Source organism: Rhinolophus sinicus, linkage group LG01 (genome assembly GCF_036562045.2).
Source record: "Rhinolophus sinicus isolate RSC01 linkage group LG01, ASM3656204v1, whole genome shotgun sequence".
Classification (NCBI taxonomy): Eukaryota; Metazoa; Chordata; class Mammalia; order Chiroptera; family Rhinolophidae; genus Rhinolophus; species Rhinolophus sinicus.
The window spans coordinates 202,387,032-202,410,614 of NC_133751.1; the positions used below are offsets into that span (position 1 = coordinate 202,387,032).

General features: G+C 34.3%; 2 protein-coding genes across 2 annotated transcripts in view; one reads left to right on the forward strand and one right to left on the reverse strand.

The window, feature by feature from the left end:
* Nucleotides 1–23,583, forward strand: part of PSMD1 (proteasome 26S subunit, non-ATPase 1) — a 91,911-nt gene that overhangs the window by 27,953 nt on the left and 40,375 nt on the right. The gene's annotated exons all lie outside the window — the stretch shown is intronic.
* Nucleotides 3,512–21,606, reverse strand: HTR2B (5-hydroxytryptamine receptor 2B). Its single transcript, XM_019739783.2, has 4 exons — nucleotides 21,203–21,606; nucleotides 19,617–20,220; nucleotides 10,242–10,442; nucleotides 3,512–6,869 (listed from the first exon to the last, which is right to left on the reverse strand). Exons 2-4 carry the CDS (start codon nucleotides 20,029–20,031, stop codon nucleotides 5,980–5,982), a joined length of 1,506 nt encoding a protein of 501 aa, XP_019595342.2. The 5' UTR covers nucleotides 20,032–20,220; nucleotides 21,203–21,606; the 3' UTR covers nucleotides 3,512–5,979.

Consider the following 23,583-nt stretch of genomic DNA (forward strand, 5'->3'; position numbering starts at 1 on the left):
TCATTTAAGGCAGTCATTCTCTTCACCTGTTTTGCATTTCGATCAGTCTTCACAGCATTGCTTTTCAGTCTTTTCTGTTCTAAAAATCATTCTCCTAGGAGAAAAGATGGAAGTAAAATACAAGCTGAATAGTTCTGTTTCCTTCCTGTCATCTTTGGTGTATCATTCTAGCCAAAGTGTGACCGTCGCCTCTCATATTTTTGCTCTAGAGTTGAGACACAATTGGGGTGGGGGGGGGAGATTTTACTAGTGTCGTCCAGAGAGGCTTGGTTTTTTTCTTTAATTCTTATTGGGGAACTAGATAATTTTAGTATGGAAAGTATATCTTCTAAGTATACTCTTAGCAACTTGGCTTGTGTAAAAAAATCCTACTCGTGGTAGGCTCTTTGTTTTTTTTTCATTGTCAGCTCTTAATTCTCCTTATTAGTGACTTTACATTTCATATCATATAAATCAGTGGCCTAGTGTGCATATTCTGCTGCATAGGAAGTTGATGGGCTAATTGAAAACTTTTTCTTTTTAACCAGAGAGGGCTTTGCTGTCTAATTAACAAAATTCATTTCTGCCCTTGTGTTTTCTGTAGCTCACACATATGCTAAATCCCCAGTTTCAGCAGCAGATGTCGCCCATGAGTTGCTTTTAGGCTTTGCTAAGCTCTCTCTACCTAGGATAGTCAGATCCCAGCAATGAGTTGTTTATGTGCCCGTTCTTTCTAAGGGACCATTCTTATAAGGAGTAGAATCTGGAAAAGACTTTAGAGATGGTTTTGTTTAAAACTTACTTCATAGGTGAAGAAAATTAAATGTAATCAACTTGTCTAAGGAGCAGCAATTAAAACCAAGTCTCTAAATTTTAAATTAGTACTATTTCCCAGGAATGAGAATTTTAAAAAGTGAAAGAAACTTAGAAATTAAGCGATATTCTCATTTTTTAAAAAGAGAAAGAAATTGAATTCCAAGCTAGTTAATAAAATTTCCCAATGTCATAGAGCTAAATGGTAGAACTGAAATTTGAAACAGGTCTCATGATAGATCGGTGCTTTCTCCACTGTTTCTCTCCATCATAGCACTATTTTCCCAAGTGGCTCCGGTAGAACAGTTTTATTCTCAAATTTCCTCGTTAACTTTAATATGTGGAAAGTTTCTGTCCTGTCTCCTAAGAATAGTAAATGTTTTCTGATGTGTCATCATTTACTTTCTTAATGTGTGTTCCATTTTATCACTTCTTCCCTTTTAGATGTTGCTTTTAAAATAACTACAGATATTTGGCCTTCCTGAACCATGTTTTAAGGAATTATTTCTTCATAATTTTTTAAATTTCTTTTTAAGTGTACTTATTGGATATGAATACTGCAAACATCAGTAAACACGTATTTGTATTTCAGCAACTAATATGAAATTGTCTTTGTGGGAAATTAAAAATTATCATGTATATTTTATTCTTTATTCTCAGGATAGTTCAGGGAGTTGTAGTATTTTCTTTCACTTTTTTCCTCCTGATATTTGTGGATGATTTGTGCATGTGTATGATAAAAATAGAAAGTTAAGTTGAAAAGCATTCTTGCCAGGTTGAAATGAACCTAGTACATTTTTTTTTTAATTTAGTGATTTTTTTTTCTTGTTTTAATTGGGGAAGGGGAACAGGACTTTATTGGGGAACAGTGTGTACTTCTAGCACTTTTTTTTCCAAGTCAAGTTGTTGTCCTTTCAATCTTAGTTGTGGAGGGTGCCGTTCAGCTGCAAGTTGTTGTCCTTTCAGTCTTAGTTGTGGAGGGCGCAGCTCAGCTCCAGGCCCAGTTGCCGTTGCTAGTTGCAGGGGGCGCTGCCCACCATCCCTTGTGGGACTCAAGGAATCGAACTGGCAACCTTGTGGTTGAGAGCCCACTGGCCCATGTGGGAATCGAACCGGCAGCTCTCGGAGTTAGGAGCATGGAGCTCTAACCGCCTGAGCCACCGGGCCAGCCGAACCTAGTACATTTTTTGATCTAATAAGTAGGTTGATTGTTGGGTCCATTGTTATCAGTCTAGTCAGCAGATTTGATTTTATTTTTATTTTTTTATTAGTTTCAGGTGCACAAAACAATATAATAGTTAGACATTTATCATTTATATCCCTCACAGTGTGTCAACCCCCTTCCCCCTATCTACTACTCCTCTGACATCGCACACAGCCATTACATTTCCACTGTCTCTATTCCTAATCCTGTATTCAGCAGATTTTATAATAACAACTCTTTGTACAGTACTGTGCTTGGTGTTAACTGAAACTCAATTGAAATTGAACAGAATCTGAATTATTTTAATTTGACATTGGAAAGGAAAATGAAAAAGTCAAAAGATACATTGGTCTTACATACTTGTTTAAATAAAATTGCTATAATGGTGAACAAGTTGATGATCTGATACAGACCTTTCTTAAAATTAAACAATCTTGGAGGTTCTTGGTCATCTTTGCTATGACTTACACTGTCACAGTATGAAACTAAATAATTTTCAATGTATACATTAATATGCTTTCAGATATGGAGGGATCTTGCTAGATGAGAGGGAGATTCTTGGTGCAGATATTTTTTAGGCCACAAAAACTGCTTCCCTGAATGTGAAAATGTTGCATCATTATAGATCCTTAGAATTTGAAGGAACTCTAGCAATCAACTAGTTACCACCAAATGCATGAATTATCTTTACAGTATCTCCATTTACAATTATGTATCAATTTAATGCATATTCTCTGTATGTTATTCTCTGTTTCTGCCTCACTATCTTTGTGTTTATGTTCTGTGTGCTGTATCTTCCTTTATTTTTGTCTTTTTCATTCTTTTTTCTACATCTTTGTTTTCTCCTCTCCATTAATTAACAGTAAACATGGAATAGAGTGTTAACAGTAAACATGGAATAGAGTAACATGGAATAAAGTTGGGGCTTATTTTGCAAAATGTATTCTTCTAAAGAGGTACAATCTATTTTCTCTGGTGATAAGACTATTAAATAGAGTTTCTGTGTTACCATGGAGTAGTTAACTTCTGATAATTTTGCTTTAAAATTACAGATTTTTTTGTTGGAGTTGTATTTCATTTTCTAGAATCTTCTAGAAATACTAAAATGCTCTCATTAACTATAGAAAGATTTCTCAGCTAACTATAAGCAAAGAAATCTTTTTCAGAAATTAAAGCTAAATAATTTAAAGGTCTTGTAGTTAATTTTGTAGTTGTACATATGTTTAAGCACATCCACCAATTTGGAGGCAGTTTAGAGGCTATGGGAAGATAGTCCTTCTAGATTGTCTGGAGGTAGAGCTTTGGCAGTGTGATTGGCATCTCTAGTATTTAGATTTCCTGAAATGATTATATACACCTTCATATACATAACATGCGGTTTGGAATACTGTTAAAGTGATATCTGAAAGCTTAATCGCACATGATTTGGCAAGAATATAAATATTAACATATGCCAAACCCATCATATTAGAGACAAGAACCAAAATAGAGAAGAATTTTTTGTTTTTTTAAGAACGTAAATTATTTATCCTCTTATTTGAGCTAGCCCACCTCACTGCTGCTGGAAAATCTTAGACTAGTGAGGAAAAGTGCCTGGATGATTTAAGGATTAAATTATAAGATACGCTCTCTCTGGCAGATGGCATAGAGCCTGTTCTGTGTATTAGAACCATGTTCTAGGAAAGGATTCTACTATTTGGCAAATATATACCTGGTTCACTTAGGTTGAGTTTCTCTCTAGCCAACACATTTCTTGAAGTAATTTTCTTAAACTGAGTTGTGTGGAGAAGGGACAGCAATATAGCAGTAGGTTGAGGCGTAAGAATGGGTAAACCCGAAAAGGAAAAGCTAAGACACTGGCTCTCTTCTCTGCAGACCCTCTCAGCCTGAATTTGTTCACCATTTGTGGGAGTAGAATAAAAATAAAATATCAGAAGTAAGCAGAATCGTCCATTTACAAAGTGCCCACATATATTCACCCTCATAAGAACCCTGTGAAATGTAGATAAGGAAATTGAAGCTCAGGGAAATTCAGTATCTTTTGCAAATTCAGTTAGCTAGTACCGTATTTCGCAGTGTATAATGCGCACCCACGTTTTTGGCCCAAACTTTCAGAGACAAAATCTTTTGTTGTTTTTTGTTTTTTTCCTCATTCTTCCGCCTTCCTCCACCCCCACTCCGGTTCAAGCCATTGTTTCTCAGTCTGATTGTGTAGGACACAGCTCCCTGGCCCACGCTGGTATTACGAGCCTTGCGCTCCCCCCGGGCTGAGGCAGTCAGTCACCGGTGGGCAGCTCACGGCAGTTCTCGCGGCTGTGAGCTGCTCATGGCAGCACATGGTAGCCCACGCCAGCACACAGCAGCCCACGCCAGCACACGGCCGCTCACACTGGCTGCTGGCCACTCATGCTGGCCACCAGCCGCTCCTGGCAGCACACGGCAGCTCACGCCAACCTCTGGATGCTCACAGCAGCCCAGCTCCCGGGAGAGCCATTGTTCATGATCTTAGCTGTAGAGGGCGCAGCTCACTGACCCATGTGGGAATCGAACCGGCGACCTTGGCATTAGGAGCACGGCACTCCAACCACCTGAGCCACCGGGCCGGCCCTCGTTTTAATTTTTTAATTCAAATTTTTATTTGTTTACATTTAGGGATTTGTTTTTTGTATTATAAAGGCATTTTAGCATTTATTTTTTAACAATATAGTGCAAGACATTTTATGTAACAGTAATTATAAAACACAAGGACAGATACAAAGTACAAGAAATTTTATATACCAGTAACAAACTTACTATATTTATGCATCATAAAAGGCCAAGAACTCTTCGTTGTTGCAAGTTCGTCATAAGTTCAACAAAACCTATTGTCATACTCCAGGATATTATTTTGCATACAGATATTGTTATTGATTTCTAGAGTTACACTTGTAACTCATAAGCATAAGTAAAAGAATTAAAAACATTTATATAGACTTGGAATTAGTACTACGCATATATAATGCTCCTTATTTTTCCCTTATAAATTTGGGCAAAAAGTGCGCATTATACACGGCCAAATACAGTAAGTGACACAGATTGGATTTATTCCCAGATCTCGCAATGCAAAATGAAATAATGAAAGAGTGAATTAGAAATTTTGTGCCCAAAGTTCAAACAAGTCTTTAGGCAAGCTTGGGCAGCCATGATCTGAGTTCATAAGATCATTAAAGTTTAGGTTCCTGGGTTGAGGTCCCATGCCTCCAGTTTGTTTCTACATGTTCCTCAAGGAACATAATGAGGTTTAGGTACCCAAGAGTGATTTCATTTGCTTTCTCCTCTACTGAGTCGATGCCTGGTACCAGCCACTTAACAAACAGCTCTAGTGCTAAGATCCCATAATTTTGTATGATATCCAATTATTGTCCTCCCTACCCCTCCATCAAGACAGTCTCCTGATCAAAGCAAAGTCATGACTACATTTAACTAAGCCAGTCTGTAAATGGTGATCTTATCTCCAGATGTTATCATTATTTTGTGTACTTATTTTTAGTCCTCTGTTCCTGTCACTGTTCTGTTATGCCTTACACTTTTAAGGTGTCGAAGACAAGATTAATGCTTGTTTTATTTCATTTGCAGCATAGCTTTGCATATTATTAGAAACTAAATAAGTTACATAGGATAACATTGGGGTTTTTTTTAAGCCCGAAATTTATTGATTTACTTAATTTTACTTTATTTGACTACCTTAACATTCATGTCAAGGGCTCTTTAATTACCACAAAAAGTTTGTGCAGGTAATGTTTTAATTTGCAGCTGTACAAAATGATTTTTTTCATAGAGTAATTTTGTCCAAATAAACAAAATTGGATAATCTTAATAAATAACTCTTACTAGTTAAAAGAGATGATTTGATACACGACATAGTTTTTTATATAATTCTTGGTACGTTTACATCTGCTTCATCATCTTGTTCATCATTATATTAGTTAATGAAAACTGCCATTCTATACATAACTGACTTGCTCTTCAGTTTTGTCACCTTCATTTTCGGTGAGAAGAAGTGTATCCAGTGGGATGATTGAAGACTGAATGGTTGAACTTCGGAGCCTCATTGGGCTCTCGTACATGGCAGAATTAATCCCATTTCTCATTCCATGTTTTATGAAAAACTTTGAGTTTTCTGCCATTGGATTCTGGAAGTAGATATTACTGGAACATTTTCGAAGAGTCTTTACTGATTTTGTGGCCTGGTAATTGCAGGTGATGAATCGGCCAAATGCATCCCTAAATGTCTTGTTGAAGAGGGTGTAGACCAAAGGATTCACCCCTGAGGAAACGTAGCCTATCCACACAAATATCTCCAGGAGCATTTTGAGAGTAGTCTGGTTGCAGGAATCACATAAAACTAAAGTTATATTTGTAATAAAAAAGGGGCACCACATAAGCAAAAAGAGGAAAAACACAATCCCCAGAACCTTTGAGGCTCTCTGTTCATTGGAAATGTTCTGCAGTGACTTTTTTCCAGCTGTGGACATTCTTCGCATAAGTATGTCGTCACTTGAGTTGGGCAGAGTTTTGTCCTTGTGAGAACCATCCAGCATTGCCACCTTTTCAGGTGATGAGCAAGGTGTTTCATCCCTTTGGAAAACTGTGGACACAGTCAGCCATGTTAGACGTGGAGGTGGCTTGTTTTTGACCAAGTAAGCTTTCTGCTGTAAAGCACGGATAGTGAGAAAGTAGGTGACAATCATGATCGCCAGAGGTATAAAGAAGGAAGCCAGTGAGCCAAAGAGCATGAAGTTGCCAAAACGATCCTTTGTCAGCCCACAAGTGATGTTATTTGGGTTACCCACATCAGCTTCTATCCCTTTAATAGGGACCGGAACAGCAATGCCTAAGGAAGAGGAAACAAGATAAACTGAGTTAATTTTATTTCAACTCTAAGATAGGTCATTTTAGAGTGTTTAGTGATTTTATGCGGTTAGTATATTGTAATTCCTAGTACCCACAATGCAGAATCTGTCAAAGTGCTTCATGGAAGATTTGACAGATAGAACCTCAGTAGGCAAACCTGCTGTTTTTAAACAGAGATTGGTGATTTCAGGTTTATAATTAAGGCTTCTCTAAAGCTATATAGTATGTTCATGAAATAGTAGAGAATGTATTCATTTATTCTCCAGTTCTCATAATCTTTTTGTTTGTTGTTCTGTACCAGGTTAAGGAAAAGGAATTCAGAAGAGAAGCTGCTTTTAGCTTAATATCCAACTTTTATCTTAATATCCAGTGTAGTTGATCTAAGACTTCAGAGTACATTCAAGCAATATCTTAATTCTGAATAGATATCTATTCTTTGAGGTTACACGGTTTCATTTAAGTTTTATTGTTTGATGTTTATGGATGTCTTTTAATCTTTTCCTCCTTCTTAGGGAAAACTAAGGGATTGTTAGAAATCTCTAGAAACCATATGTTGTTTTAGGAATCTGAAAGTACTCCATTATCTGCACAGCCTTTTTATAGTTAAAGAGCCCATGACAAGAATGTTTTCCTCAAACCCTTTCTAATGGAGGCCACTGCTTGTCCTGCTTTGCCCTAGGAGGGCTCTGTATACTTACTGTTCTACTCTAGGGGTCAGCAAACTACAGCTTGAGGGCTAAATCTGGCCTGCCTTGTGTTTTTGTAAATAGCATTTTATTGGAACACAGCCATACCCATGCGTTAGCCTATTATCTGTGGCTGCTCTTGTTCTGCTGCAGAGTTGAGTAGTTGTGACAGAAACCATATAGAGCCTGCAAACCCAAAATATGTACTATCTTGCCCTTTACAGAAAAAGTTGATTGACCCCTGCTCTACCCTCTTACTTCCAGGTAATCTTTCCACTGTTCTTTCCCCCCAAAACACTTCCCCTTTTAAAGTCTATTAATCTACTTACACCACTCTATTCTCCATCCACCTACCAACCTCCAGGACATTTGTGCATCTGGCTCAGCTGCACCTTGCTATTTAGTCTTACTGTTCCATTGCTCTCACCTTCCATGACTTCATCCCATTGATAACCTTTCTAATACCTTAATTTTGTATTTCTTGAGCTCAACTCTAATTATTATTATTTGCACTCCTGCAGCCATCCATAAAGCCCACTTAAAACTATTCTATCCCATCAAGATCGCTTCTTATATTTCCCTTTTTTGTGCTGCTACCACTCTTCATTACTGAAGAACTTCTTTACGGTTATCTTGATCTCTAGTCCATCTTTCCCTATTGTCACATTCCGTTAACTTCATCAAGGCTTACCTTCTTAACCAGCTTGTTGGCCAATAACATTTAAGTTTTCACTGGTATTTTTTATACCCTTACTTTCTTAGTCTCCTTTCATACCTTACTGTTGCCAGGTGTTATCTAGGATAACCGTAAATCCAGAAGAAGAAGAAAGTGGGCTCATTTCAGCACTTTGCAGAATTTAAGAACTGAACTAACCCCACCATCATCTGCTTTCTTTTACAAAGTTACTAAATTGTCACTGGTTCTACAGGACAACTGTAATAAAATGAAAAGAGCATTGATCTTGGCCTTGGTGCTGAAAAGCTGTGAGAGTCTTTAACCCAACTATTTAAAAAACCTCTAGGGTTTTTTGTTTGTTTGTTTTCTCTCCTTTTATAAAGGGAAAAAGTAGATTTGTAAGACCCCTTTCCAAAGCAATAAATCTGGGGTATTCTTTTTATTCTTTTATTCCTGCATACTTACACTTTGTATTAGTCTAATTTATTTATATATCTGCCTTCCTTGAGTGTAAAGATTCTTTTTCTTGTTCATCTTTATATTACTACCTAACACATCATAGATAATAAAAATTTGATCAATTTATAAATTCCTGTTATCCAACATTAATTGAAGTACCACATCTACCAACAGACTGTTTATTTATTGGCTTGATCATATTTCACAGTTTCAAATGTTTTAATTCTTAAGGATCCGTTTCTCCCTGCCTTTGCCTATTCTCCCCACCCTGCCCCCACACACACACTTTACACTGTCTCCCTTTTCCTCTTCCTCATTGCAGTGAACTTATCAAAAAGATGTGATAAGTTTGACGTGAACTGCTTTAGGTTTCCTCCTTTCTGCTTTAAATTTCGGTAATTGTCACCCATTATTTCCCATGCCTTTTCTCTAGCTTCTTTTGGGGGCAGGCTTAGCTTCTGCCCCCCAAACTAGCCTTTTCTCGCTGTTTGGAAATCACTCCATTCTGAATAGACTTTTCCTTGCCCCTACTTTCTCCCCAAGCCAGAGTAGTAACACTCCTTACTTTTTTTTAACCTATAGACTTTTCAAGAGGTTTAGCCCTGATATCGTAATTTCAGGAATATAAAAGTCAATTTCAGTGTGTTGTTTTTTTGCCCCAGTGTTCTTATTCTGATTAGAGAAGTCACATCTTTTTCTTGCTTTCCTTATTTAGCATTCTAGGTCTCTCTTGATTTCTTTTCCTCTTTGAATTTTTTTTTACTGTGAAGAAGTGTATCTGCTCGTCAGACTGAATGGTCATCGTAATTGTTGTGAATGTGTTTGTTTTTCTGATTTTAACTTATTAGAGGTTTGAATTACTTATGCTATACTTCATGCTAAGATAATTATAGCAGCTATCTTTGCACGTTAAAGATGGGCACAGGGGCATAAAACAGGTTAGAAGAAATACGATTTCTTTCTATAAATCATTTCTGAACGTCACATCTCTCTTAAAACATGTAATTAAACATATTCGAGACACTTAAGTAGACACTACCTTTCGTATGCACACATAATTGCTTCCCAGATAAATTTGATACCTGCATACAAAATTTCTGGGTCCTTTTTTTCTCTTTTCCTATTTATCTTCTTAGACATGATTCAAGATACGTTTCTTGTTTGTTGTTTTAATATGTTATAGAATTCAGTATGCTACCTAGACCTTAATGATCTGTTGACAAATGTGAAACCTGTTTCAGACTTAGACTTCCTGCATGTCAGAATCAAAGCAGGATGATATCTCAGTACACACTGTGAAGGTGGTTCTTTCTGAGGACATGAACTTTTCTGCTTTTTATACTTTTTGTTGACAGTATGGTTTAGAAGCTGTGTGGTGAATGTAGTGGTATAAAGAGCTTGTGTTGGTGTGTCAGTAGGCTGCCCTGACCTCTCAGGCTGAGCTTCATGGCCTATCACGCCTAGAATTCTCCTAGCCCAATGGAACCAAAGGCTGTATACACCACACCACACCCCGACATTCCCCACGTACCTATTGAAATGAACCACACCACTGTAATCTTGATGAACGCTGTAGCTCGTGAGTTATATTGATTGGCCTGGATTGGCTTTTTGATGGCTATATAACGATCCACTGAAATGGCACAGAGATGCATAATGGATGCAGTAGAAAAAAGAACATCAAGAAATAACCAGGCAGGGCATAGAACAAGTGGGAGGGGCCACATAGCTTCTGAAAGAAAGAAAAACAAAACAAAAACATTTCTTCTGCAAAATGGCAACCTTCAATCTGCAATTTCTCTTTAAAGTGATAACTATTTTTTTACCTTTTTGTTATTCATCTGAAATTTTATGACTTAACCTCCACAGATAACGTTTAACTTCAGATAATAGAATCAGTAATATTAAATATATTTCTGTAGATGGTATGTACCTTTTAAATGTATTTTCTGTTTTGTATAATAATTACAACGGTTTTTGGAACTCAGCAGCAGTTTAGCATTATTTTGACCTCTGCTCTTTTGTCTATTCTTTTTGTGATCTTTTAAAAATTTATACATTGTTATACCTGGAATTTAACCTTGCTAGTCAAATAAAATTTATTTTTAAGCTGCTATTGTCTAATAAGGAAACATTTTACCACGTGGGGGAAGCAATGTAATGTGGCAAAGGAGTATTAGAATGGGAGTGAAGCCGGGAATTGGGCTGGGCTCTCTTGTAGCAGTGTCTAGCAGCATGAACCTTGTTTGTAGCAAACTGTCACTTAGCAAAATAATTAAGTGGAATGATTTGAGTTTTCTTTCTGACAGAAATAGTTCTTGAATAAAGTTTGCGAAAGGAATGACTTCAGGTTATCCTGAGGAAAAGTCAGTTGTTATCCTTTCATATTCCATCATTCACTCCAATCTCTGGAGGTGTAACAAGTGATAAAGAATTTTGTTTAAAAAGAAAATCTCAGCTTTAGACATAGTACTTAATTTATTTAACAAACTCTTATTTTAACACAAGTACTTACTGTATACTTCAGACAATCTTAAGCAGTTTAGAAGTATTAACTTTTTTAAAATCTCACATTTTTGTATATGATACTGAATATTCTACATAGTTTTCCTATAAATTTACTTGGGCAAGTATCCATACATACATGGATTTGATACAGTATGTGTTATACGTATACCCACTACATACAGGTTTGCAGTTTCAGAGCAACTAAAATTTATATTAGGGTTCACCCTAGAATATTTCAGTTAGAATCCATTTTACCAACACACACGCGCACACACATTTTAGAACTTGCTATAAAAGCAAATTACTCCAGTATACAACAAATGTCATAGATATGAGATTATCTGAATCCTATTTACAGTTTAATTGTTGTATGTCCACTGACAAAATATAAACTGCTTTTCCTGGATTTTGGAAGTGTATCTGACTTTGACAGGCAAAATGATTGGGATAAGTGAAGGTGGGCCAAGATAACCAGCTCAGGACTTCAGAGCACCAACAAACCATTTAGTGTAAACTTTGACTTGAAGAAGCCTGGGGGTGGAGAAAGGTTAGCATCCAGACCAAAAAATAACGACCATAATTTAGAGAAAGAAGTTTGTTATAGACTTGAATATATTTTTTTTCAAGAGTCAACTGGGATTTCAGTGAAAAATAGTTGGATACTTTACAAAAAGGTAGGAAGGCTGACCCATCTGCTTTTTGGTGCCTTCTGTTTCCAGAGTTGCTATGTGGCATTCTTAATAGGAATACTAAAATATTTCTTCTTCGGAACAGAATAACAAAATCAGTATGAATTTTTGTTCAAAAAGGATAAATTATTGCTTAGTACTTGATTCCATGTTCAGCAGCTTCTTAAAGGATTAAAGCTTCAGGTGGAAAGAGTAATTCATAGTTTGAAATAAATTGCTATAGTCATACTTTCCCTACATCACTAATGGAGGGTGGGGATAAGGGATTGTGGAGACGATAAATTAGAGTCATTGAGCTGGAAGGGGACTTAGAGATTATATCACTGGTTTTGCAGTTGAGTGGATTCAGGTACAATTAAGTCTGAATGTGAGAGGGAGCATTTGTTTATCAAAACTTACATATTAGTTGAAAGTGTTCTTTTGAACCTTGTTACTCAAAGTGCTCTTCAGATCTGCAAGGACCAACATAAGCTGGGGACTTGTTAGAACTGCAGGTTCTTGGGCCTCATCCCAGACTTACTGAATCACTTGCAGTTAAACAAGATACCAGGTGATTTGTATGAAAATCAGTGTTTGAGAAACACTGCTTTAGAAGACTTGCTGGGAAAGGTGTCTTAATTCTTAAAAGATATACCTACCGTGTTTCCCTGAAAATAAGACCTACCCTGAAAATAAGCCCCAGTTAAGATCATGAGCCAGATGGATGCATTTTAGTACGTTATGATGATATTCCAGAAGATGACATGACTATATTTGAATAAATGTAGATTGTTGTACATGAAAAAAAATAAGACATCCCCTGAAAATACGCCCTAATGCGTCTTTTGGAGCAAAAATTAATATAAGATCCGGTCTTATTTTCTGGGAAACATGGTATGTTAGCTAATGTAGGCACTCAGAATACCTCATAGAAAGGAACTTGTGGGAAACCTCTCAAAATAAAGAAATAAAGTATGATTGAGAAACCCGTGTGTAGAAAGAAAACAACTAAATTTTCTTCCTTTTAGCTGTCCTGTTCAGATTTTCTGTTAATCAGTGGGAGAGGACCTTGGCTAGTCAAAGGCAGCAATGTTTGACCTGAGCTTAAGCAAACCAATAGCCTGTAGAGTGAACAGAAGAAGTACGTATGATTGAGAGAGTTTTGCAATGGAAATTACTAACGTGAAGCTGCATTCTGAACTGTCCAGGAGTTCTAGATTTAGGATTGAGTGGAAGGTGGAAAACTATTCAAGTCTAGAGCTGCGTCCAGAGATATTGATCATAGTTAAGGATTATGAAAGGCAGATAATTAATGTCATATCTTAGGCTTTTTTTCTTTTAAATGCATGCGCTCTGTATCATCTTTTAAAACGGGTTTCTAATTTAAACTTGCCTGTTTAGCTATTCTAATTATGGATTATATTTTTAAAAATTAAGATCTGGAAAATTCTGGTCATAAATCTAGTAGCCATGAGCAGGAAGCCACAACAGAGCTCTCATCTAAAAAATACGTGTCTTTGGAATTAGGCTATCTGACCCACATATTTCTAATTGTGAACTAAGAGAGAAAGCTCTTTAGTGCTGATTTAATTATGCCTATGAAGCCTTGTTAGCCTCACTTTCCAACAAAATGAATTTATTTTTTAAGCTCCAATTTTGGAATAGAAAATAGGTATTAAAATCCGTGCAGATCACTAGAATTTTGTTGAGTCAGTCTTTTCTTGTTACCAACAATAGAAATATTGAGGCATGGTATAGAATTTTCTTTAATAAAGGAAGAGACTGTGAGCTTTAGGAATAAGAGATGATCTTTATGATTCTTTGTCATCCCAAGTTTCATGAAATACTAGTGAATAGACTTTTTATGACACTTACATGAAAGGAACAGCTGACTACATTAAATTAATACGAGTAGATATCTTTTATACAGAGAGAAAAGGATTGTCTAATTGCCTAAATAGATTCAGGTAATCTAAGAATTTATAAAAAAATGAAAACAGTTCTAGACATTCTCAATTTATAAAGGGATTTTCCCTAGTCCAGATACTTTCATTATAAAATTATGTTTTCAGTTAGTATTGATTTGATAGGCTCAAAGTCAGAAAAGTTTCTTACTATCTAGAAAAGTGTAAAAGGTCATGTTGAGATAGGTTAACTATTCCAAAACTTTATATGTTGTTTTTATTAGGAATTTTAATTTGTTTTAAGGATTTATAATTTTTTTTGTAATGTATTTTGTCCAGCTTATTTCCATAAGAACTTAATATATTATTTAAAATGGAATAGTTAACAGATTTACATAAAAAGAGAAAAGTGTATTAAGAGTCAGTCTAAGGGAAATAAGTTATTAAATACTTGAACTAAATTAATTACTGCTTTTCTGGGGCTCTAAATTTGACTTTTTCATAAAAGCTAAAACGGAAGGGGGGAAACATTAAAATGTTATAGCATTTGTTATCTACAAAAAGAAGGCACACAAAATTGCTCTGAAAAACAAATCCTATTTTCCACCTCTTTCCATCACCCACTTCCAAATTCAATTCCAAGAAGAATTTAATTTCAATAAGGTTTGAATAATGACATTTATGTGGGTGCCTGAGATAATTACAGATTGATAATTATAGAAGCAAAACAAGTCTTAACTGAGTATTGGATTATACATGGTTCATTATTTATCTAAAAATATTAATAGCATGAATATTCTGTTGTTTAAAATGAAGATTTGTGTGTTTTAAATACAGCCATACATAAGGAGTGGTAGAATTGCCATTCAGTCATGTAAGATTCTATTTGTCTCCCAGAGAAGGTTCAGCAACCTCATGCATGGGCCTAAGTCTAATATCTTTCTCAGATAAGAGGTCTGACAATCATCTCAAGAATTCATACACGTATTGGTTAAGATCCAATTATTATGTATTATTTAATATGAAATACAACTTTAAAAATTATTGGGTTCTGCCTTTGTCCCTAGAGAAAATTTTATGGCCCTCTTGTTAGAGTGATTTAAGATATAAATGTTGGCTGTTTGTCAAATATGACATTTTTGATTGAAATAATTTCTCATTTCATTTGAGAAAGCAGAGTAATAGAGATTAATAGTATGAATTTTAGAGTCAGTTCTCCTGGGTTCAAATCATGTCTCTGCCATTTATGATTTATCAAATCATGTCTCTCGTAAAATGGGGATGGTAATAATAACATTTTTATAGGATTGCTTTGAGCATTAAATGCAATAATATATGTGAAGTGTTTAAAACAATGTCTGGCATAGAGAAAGCACACAATAAATATACTATTATTGTTTGACAGAAACTAGCCCAGCCATTAAAACACTTCTACTTAGAAACAATAAGCCATATCATCAGTATAAAATCAGTATGTTTATCTTCCTGCCTGCTGTAGCAAGATTGCATGCATCCAATTGAACTTAAAGCCACGCTTTAAAAACAGGCATGAAAACATGTTTAACTGTTTAACTCTTTAATTTGTCATGAAAGTGTGCCTTTTACTAAAGTTGAATTTTAACTATTTATACATATATGTATATAAATAACACAAAGAAACTCAAATAACCTATATGCATTGCCATGTCTGGTTTTTGTTAATTTTTTGGTTTTTTGCTTTGTAACTGGTGTAAAAACCTAAATTTTTAAAACAAAAACTGGTTTTTAACAAGAAGCCAAAATCGTTTCTTGATGAGATAGACTAATTTTATCTGAAACCTGTCTACCCTTTGGGCAAGTTTTTGTTTGGAAAGCTGAGTTATGTAATGAGTTCAGAAACTAAATGACATTAATCTATAAATCTGGGGCATAAAATAGTTCCCTTTTGACGATTTAAAACATTATTTTCAAAGCCATTCCTAGAGAGCTATGCCTAGAGAGTTCACCAAGGTAAACAGCTCATGAATAGATCAGAGCAGCACAAATCCTAGAGTCCTGATATCCAAAAAGGACATAGTTTTCAAGTACACATTATTTCACTTAAGAAATTTTTGTTTCTATCTTTACTTTCCAGAAAAGAGAGACATAGACCAGTGCTTAAATTTTTATTATGAGGCTTCTATTTTGTTTTTGTTCTTTTCCCACTATATTTGAGCATAGGAAATATTCGGGGGTTAGATTTCTGATGTGTTAATGTTTTAAATGTTTCAAGTGATTTAATGCTTATGAAAATTTTTCCTTTTTAAAATTTCCACTTTCCAAAAAGAAGTGCCTCTAATTGCTGCTTTGCTCCCTCATTTAAGAATTGGACAGAACAACATTTCATTGCATAAATGAATGATTTATTTTACTACTATACATCTGTTTCATCTCTGGTCAGACTCACGTCTAAATTAAATCACATATTGAAGTATATAAACCCTTTGCATACTGTACTAATACTTGCCAATTGGTAGTGCTTATAATGTTCTGGGCCCTACTTGACAATTTCACAAATACCTGCAATGTAAGATTTAGCAAACCCATTTTACAGACAAGGTGATTGAACTCTGACATGTTAAATGACTTGCCTAAGCCAACACAGGAGAACCAGGATTCAAAGTCTGTGTGTCTTTTTTCATACTCCCATCTTTCAGCCTTTTTGTGTACCTTCTTTCAACTGTATCAGATACTGTTTCAACTTATAGATCATGAGACATGCATTACAATTTAAGTTATAAATGAGCCAGTAATAACCAATGGATGGCCAAATGCTGTATTTTCTCCCTTTACATTTTTAATTTAATGAGGGAAGGAAAAGTTTAGAACGAAAGTTTCTAAACTGCGAACATCCCATCTTTTTTATATTGGCATGTGGTAATTCCACTTTTCTGTGTGTCCTACTCAGGTATTTCTGATGTAGGAATTTTCAAGACTTATGTTATAAACTACTAATTTGTGATCATGGGTTTTAGGGATTATAGGCAAGATAGTAAAAAACTAGAACTGTAAAGTGGGTTAAATCCTAGTGTTCCCAGAGAGGAAGAAGTGGCAGAAAAGTTGACATAGCACAACTCATTTGAAAGACCATGTTATATCAGGAGTCATAATCTTGGTAAAATAGAAATTCAAACAATAGATAATCAATATTATATAAATCATTGGTGGAATAAAATATTCCTCAGTATAAGAGCCACTTTTTAAAATGTACTGCTCTCCTTTTTTAAAACTTAGTTTTATTAGAATATTAGCTAATATAAAGTTTCTGTGTTATTTTTGTTAAATTTCCTTGAGATAACTAAAATCACCCCTCAACTCATAGTGGTACTTAACTTTTTATATTTACAGAACTAGGGACAATTTTGATTATACAGACTTCAGAAGTTCTGAAGGTTATCTCTATAATGAGAGAAAAACACACAAAATCTATTCTTGCCTTTTAAACTTATCAGAAATTCTTATAAATACATTAATTTAGAAAGTATTTGTTAACATGTGAAAGGCTATCAAAAAAATCTTAGTAAAGTCAGGTCCGCATTTATAATATGTGCAATTTCCAATTTATGAATGAGTCCTTTCGGAGCTTTTTAGAGGACAACATGCCCTTTTTTTCATGGACTTTCTCATAGAAATATAATAATATTTTCAATAATGAACTAATGCAATAATGTTTTAAATAGTGGTTAAGTTCCCCAAATCTAACCCTACTATACAGCTTAATTACTGATAATAAAAGTCTTTGGGGCTACGAAAGATTTTATTTTGTAATTAAAAATTAAACATTTGGAAGAGTGAAATGTAGTTAAAAATACATAATTATTTAGGACATAAATAAAAAGACATTCCACATATTTTATGTGAAAATATGCGTTGGGTTTCCTGGTAACTTTTATTGCTAAGAATATCTTGGGCCCCAAAACTTTAAATAATATAAACTGAGTTTTCAGTTCCTGGATACCTACCTATTCCTGCTATTTTCCTATGGAATACATGGAATTATCTCTCTTACCTGTTTTTGTGTTTCGTTACTCAGCTCACTTTAATATTATGGAACTTTGCCTCTTAAGATTCCTTAACTGTTTAGCTGACAATTTAATTACTACAGTATTTTACATATAGTAGATGTTTGATATTTGTGGACTAGTGAATTTTAATTAAAACTCACTTCTACATAACTTATTCAATCTCATTTGTTTAACATAACATATCAATTAAATTTTGTGGTAGTATGAGACGAGCATTTTAACATATTCTGTATGCCTAGTAAAACACAGTTAAAGGAGTATGATTTTACACATATTATGTGTGCTACTGTTATGTGTGTGGAGATAAGAGCTTAAATCAAATACCTGTACAGTCTTTACTAAATATGCATAAATGTTCCTACATAATCCTCACTTACTTTATTTCTTTTAAACTTTATTCAGAATTAAGATTGTTTAGGTTCTTCCTTACAGTAAGATTTCTTATATTCCATAGTTATGTGTAGCACTAGATTATTCAAAAGATTATAAGTTTATAAAAGGGGGGAGGATAGTCAGAAAGACAGTATTAATAATTAGAGAGTCTATTAAGACAATAGAACTGTATTCATTACTGCTTGCTCAGACACAGAATTTAAAGCCTGGATAAATATTGATTTAGAATGGGAAGTTTCAACCTGTCACCATCCTATTATATTCGGGAGATGAAGTGTTTAATTTTAGATATCTTTCTATAATTTACTTATAAAAATGTAACATTTCAACCTGAATAAAGTGGTTTGAAATGCCAGTTTTTCTTCACCTCCTAATATGCATTCTACTAATTGTAATATTTTTATGTTCACCATATAAACATAATTCCAAGAAGCCCTATCTGGTACAAATAATCATTTTTCTTAAGCATTTAATGAATGTAGTATCAATTTACACAAGCATTGAATAAGTTAAATATCCTCTTAATGCTGATTCTTAGGAGCCCTCATAATTCATCAGCAGAATTATTTGTGTCTATTCAAATTCTATAACTAAGATAATATGCATGAATCAGAAACAACTTATATCATCTTAATATTATCTTTTTTAATATAGCAAATAAGATTTCAATTTCAAACTGTATTTTTTATTATTGTAATAACTCAGGTATTGGTCACTTTTTTACTAAGCTAGAGGTCTGATACGTCTTACATATATCAAGGACATGGATGGTCAGAAATCATAAAAATTAATCAAATGGATCATCTCCTGGGACACTCGTAGCCAGACCATTTTCTTTAGCAACTAAACATAATTTTTTTCTTAACGTGACACATGTGTAAGAATTGTGTTTAAGTCTAAAGTGCACAAACTATAGAGCGATAACAAGAATTTTTAGAACAATTCCAATTTAAAATTAGAGTTTAGTGATATAAGTTGGAATTTAGTGATTCAAAGACCTTATCATTAATAACTAACCCAGTATGTAGGTGTTACAAAAGTGTTCTAGCTATTTCTTTGTCAAGAAAAAAGGTATTAATGCAGTTAAAGCATAGCTCTTTTCTTCACTGTAATCTTTACGTAATGTATACAGAGTCTATGAATATTGCTAACTTGGGTGACTTTTTAAATGATTTTATTAGATGACTAAAGAGGGAATAAAATTGTTTCTGCGAAATTATTTTTCGCTCTTTAAAACTATCAACCATAGAAAATGATGAAAAATGAACTGTTTACTCACTGTATGTGTAAATAGTCCAGGTCCATCTTTAAAGATTAAATAAGTATTCATTTCTCTAATAGTATATCATAGTTCTGTGATTTGATGGCAGGAACAAAGTGAAATACTTACCAAACATTATTGTCAAGAGGGCAATCGGCATCACAAACAATCCAACCAGCAAATCAGCCACTGCCAGGGACATTAGAAAATAATTGGTAGCATACTGCAGCTTTTTCTCCAGTGAAACAGCCAGAATAACAAGGATATTTCCACCAATTGTGGGTATTATCACCATGAGTATCAGAAGAGCTGCCCAGCGAGGTTTATTTCCCTGTTCCTCACCAATCTGTTTCATTTCCTCTGGTATCGATTCTGGTAATCCAGACCAGTTAGAAGAGATAAAGTGATCAAATGAGCTCTGCAGAATGTGCTCAGGAATTGTGCTTTGTTTAGATATTCTATAAGAGAAAGCCATTGGTAGTTTCTCTGTGATTTGATCCGATTCTGGACAGTGGTCAGCATGGTCAGTAGCTACGCTGGTCATCTGCTTTTTTAAGGCATTGTACCCATGCCAAATACTCGAAGCCAAAGTTGACTCCTTCCTTTAAAAACAATTTCAAGTTCTCTAAAATGAGAGCGTGCATGCATCTGTCCATGTCTGTAGGTAAGGACCAAGTGTTTAGTATTCTGCAGAGGCTCAGATTTCGGAAGGTTTAGTGAAAGAATCCGATAGCTGTGAAAAAAGACTATTTATTAGTTTCTTTTTTTTTTCTATAGTGGTAGAATTGTGTTTGAATTTAAATACCAGAGAATTCCCCTAGATATAAATTATGTGGATTGCCTTATTTTATTTCTTTATTTTCAAAAAAACAGTTAAAAAAAAAACCACACAACTTAGTAGCCTCCCTCTCCCTTCTCAATAGGTCTCTTGCGCATTTGTCACAGTGCTGCCAGTTCCCACAAACATATTCCTTATATGCCTCAATTAACGAAACAGGAAACACATTCATTTTTTCAATGGTTAGAGATATTTCCTGACCCTTGAATGTCTTTTTTTACCTTTACTTTGGAAATACGTATAGAAGAATAGAAACATCAGAGCACTAAATAATTCTGAATAGAACTTTTTGGTACACACACTGGCCACACACCTAGAAACACTCCCAGCCTGCCTAAGGTATAAATAAATGATTTACCAGCTAGGAATCCTTATTTGTATTTGGGTTTTGTCTGACCAGGTTTATTTTAATACTGATATAAATGCTATTTTCATAAAGCATTTTAGGATACCTTTAGTTTGACAGAAGGAAAAAAATGCAGGTATTACTAGGATCCAAATAATTGTTTTTAGTAATTTCGTCTTTCAAAGAAAGCAGGTTTCTGCAACAGACATTTTCCAAGTGTATCACTTTATGCCACATTTGAACCAGTTTTTTGTTTAAGTAGTAATTTTTTTCCTTAATTCTCCCAGTTTCCTTGGGAAGGAAGGGACCCTAAGAGGAAGATTAAACCACTTGTTCATAAAAATCTACAAATCCTATATTAAAAATCTCTCCTTTAGCATTGATGAATTTTTCATTTGGTTTTTAAAACTCTGAATAGAAATGAAAGATTATGGTAGCAGAGTTTTTGAAGAAAGGAAAAAAACACCTTTAGATTAACTCTATATTTATTTGTTAAATACTTACCTCTTTATTTATTTGTTAAATACTTACCTCTTATTTGCTTGTTTCCCTTATCTGCTCAGTAGACCTGCTTGCTGCTGTGACTGAAGTCCTCCTCCCGAAGGCTTATTCTGAGCCTCCAGCACTGACATTTGAAAGTAGTGAAACTAATGTGTTGTATAGCTGTAAGCATGCCAGGGAGGTTATTTCCTCTTTGATACATTCCTTTCTAGAGATTAGCAGCATTCATTATAATTCATAAAACCACCAGTGAGGTATGTTAAAATAGTTCATGACCCTCATTCAAGTTATATTTTTAAGAGCTCTCTTTAATATTTGGGGGATTGTAATGAACTCTGTCATTTTAGCTTAAGACAGTTTTGTTTTGGATTAATCCTGGGCTGTTTTTCCTGCTCGAGAAAAAATAAGATACTTCTAGAGCTTTCATTCTATGACGATTCTGCCCTGTGAGCCTTATAGCGATTTCCAGAGTTCTAATTTCTAGCAGTGAAACAAGATTCTTATCCAGCTTTTATATTCCTTTGCTGTGGAACATAATTAGTTTGCTATGGTTGCAACCTTATATAGAAGAGCACAGAAAAGTCTGCATTCTACATGTACACTTAGGTTTTAGCCGAAACTTGCATTGCTCGTTTTTAAACAGATAGCCTCTGAATTTAGGAGTTGATTTATTGGCAGTTTTTTTTCCACAGATATATTGGGGAAAGTACATGATATATAATAAAAATACATTTCTGCCTTATTTCAGAAAATTGATATAAACTATAAGACTAGCTTAGTATTGGAACTTAAGCATTCTCCTTTTTAAAAAGATCATCGTAGATGACTCATATTTTAAATGTTTTTGATTACTTCTAGGTCAGCAGTAACATTTGTATCCTGTTTCTGTTTCAAATTTATATTCTTTAGCTTGTGTGAAAGTTATTGGAAAATACTTGGTTCATTTCAGTTCTGCTGAGTACTTAAAATATTTTTGCTGGTTTTTTTTAACTTAATATTCAATATTTTAGAAAAAATATTTGCTAAGAATTTGGGGTGAAAATAAATAAAATAATACTCAAGAACAATCAGATGGATTTTAATGTGCCAGAATTTCTTTGGGAATACAGAAGTATTTTAAAATACTGCTTTATAATGAAATCATAATTTGGCATCTGTGCTTATGCGGGCAGATAGGTGTCTACAAAACAAATAACATCATATTGAAAATAGCAGTACCATTATATTCAGTGGACAGACTTGTATGGAACAAACCTTCATTGATTTATGTTTATAGATAACATTTTTAAAAAATATTCAGTGAGTATATTATAAAAATACTAACCATTATTATTATTATAATACTTTGCCAATACTAATTAACCCTTCTCTCTTTTTTTTAATCTTAACTAAAAATAGTTAAAATTGGTACTTGGGTTATTTTTATTTTTGTATTTTCAAATTAGTTTAATGGCTATGGAATATAACTGGTTAGAACAACTGCTTATTTGGCAACTTTGAGTTATTAGAAGTATAGCTGAAAATCAGAATGAAAGCAAAATAATAATAAAGAAATAAATAAAAGGATAGCCAGATATCTCAGTTGGCAAGTAACTAAACCTGTGCTCTAAAACCTCATGCGTATTAGATAGAGGCAGCCTGTAAATCCCCATTCCAAATCTTTTTGCTCTACACACACATTCACAGAAGCTATCTCTTCCTCTCTTTAATGAAAATAACATTTGCACATGGTAGTAAATCTAAATAGTACAAAAAAATCTTCAGTGGTAAATTCACTCTTGAGACAATTTTAACACATTTCCTTGCCTACTCCAGAGCAGAATAACAAATTAAAAGGTAGACAAGCACTTTGATAATAGCAAATAGGGCAACTGAAGAAACAGGAATTAAAAAGTATAGGTGTGTAGGGCAGCTCAGAATAGAGGCTTATAGCTCCATGTAACTCAGCCCTCTACAACTATATGTGGTATAATTGATGTCACAGTGGTGACTCCACATTTTTAAGAAAAGGTTAAATCATCTTTATTCAGCTCTGTTTTGGATGGTAGGAATACGTGACATGCATTTTTAAAAAGATTTTCTTCCAAAATGATATAAATATAAAAGTATGATTCTTAATGGTAGAATGATATTTCAAATATCTGGAAACTTCATTTGTGTAGAATATCTCTTTTACCAAAAACTCCAGATAAATTAATTCTTGTTAAAGTAGCTTAAGGGTCAGATTCAGACTCTAATCTGACCATAACCAAAAAACCTGATTGGTGCATTTTTCTAAAATAATGAATTTTATCCCTGATGCCTTTTTAATTTATTGAACAGATTCTATCTTTGACTTAAAAGGGGCAGTATAATATCTTTCATAGGCCTAGGAAGACACCTTCAATATCAACCAAGGACATTTTTAATCT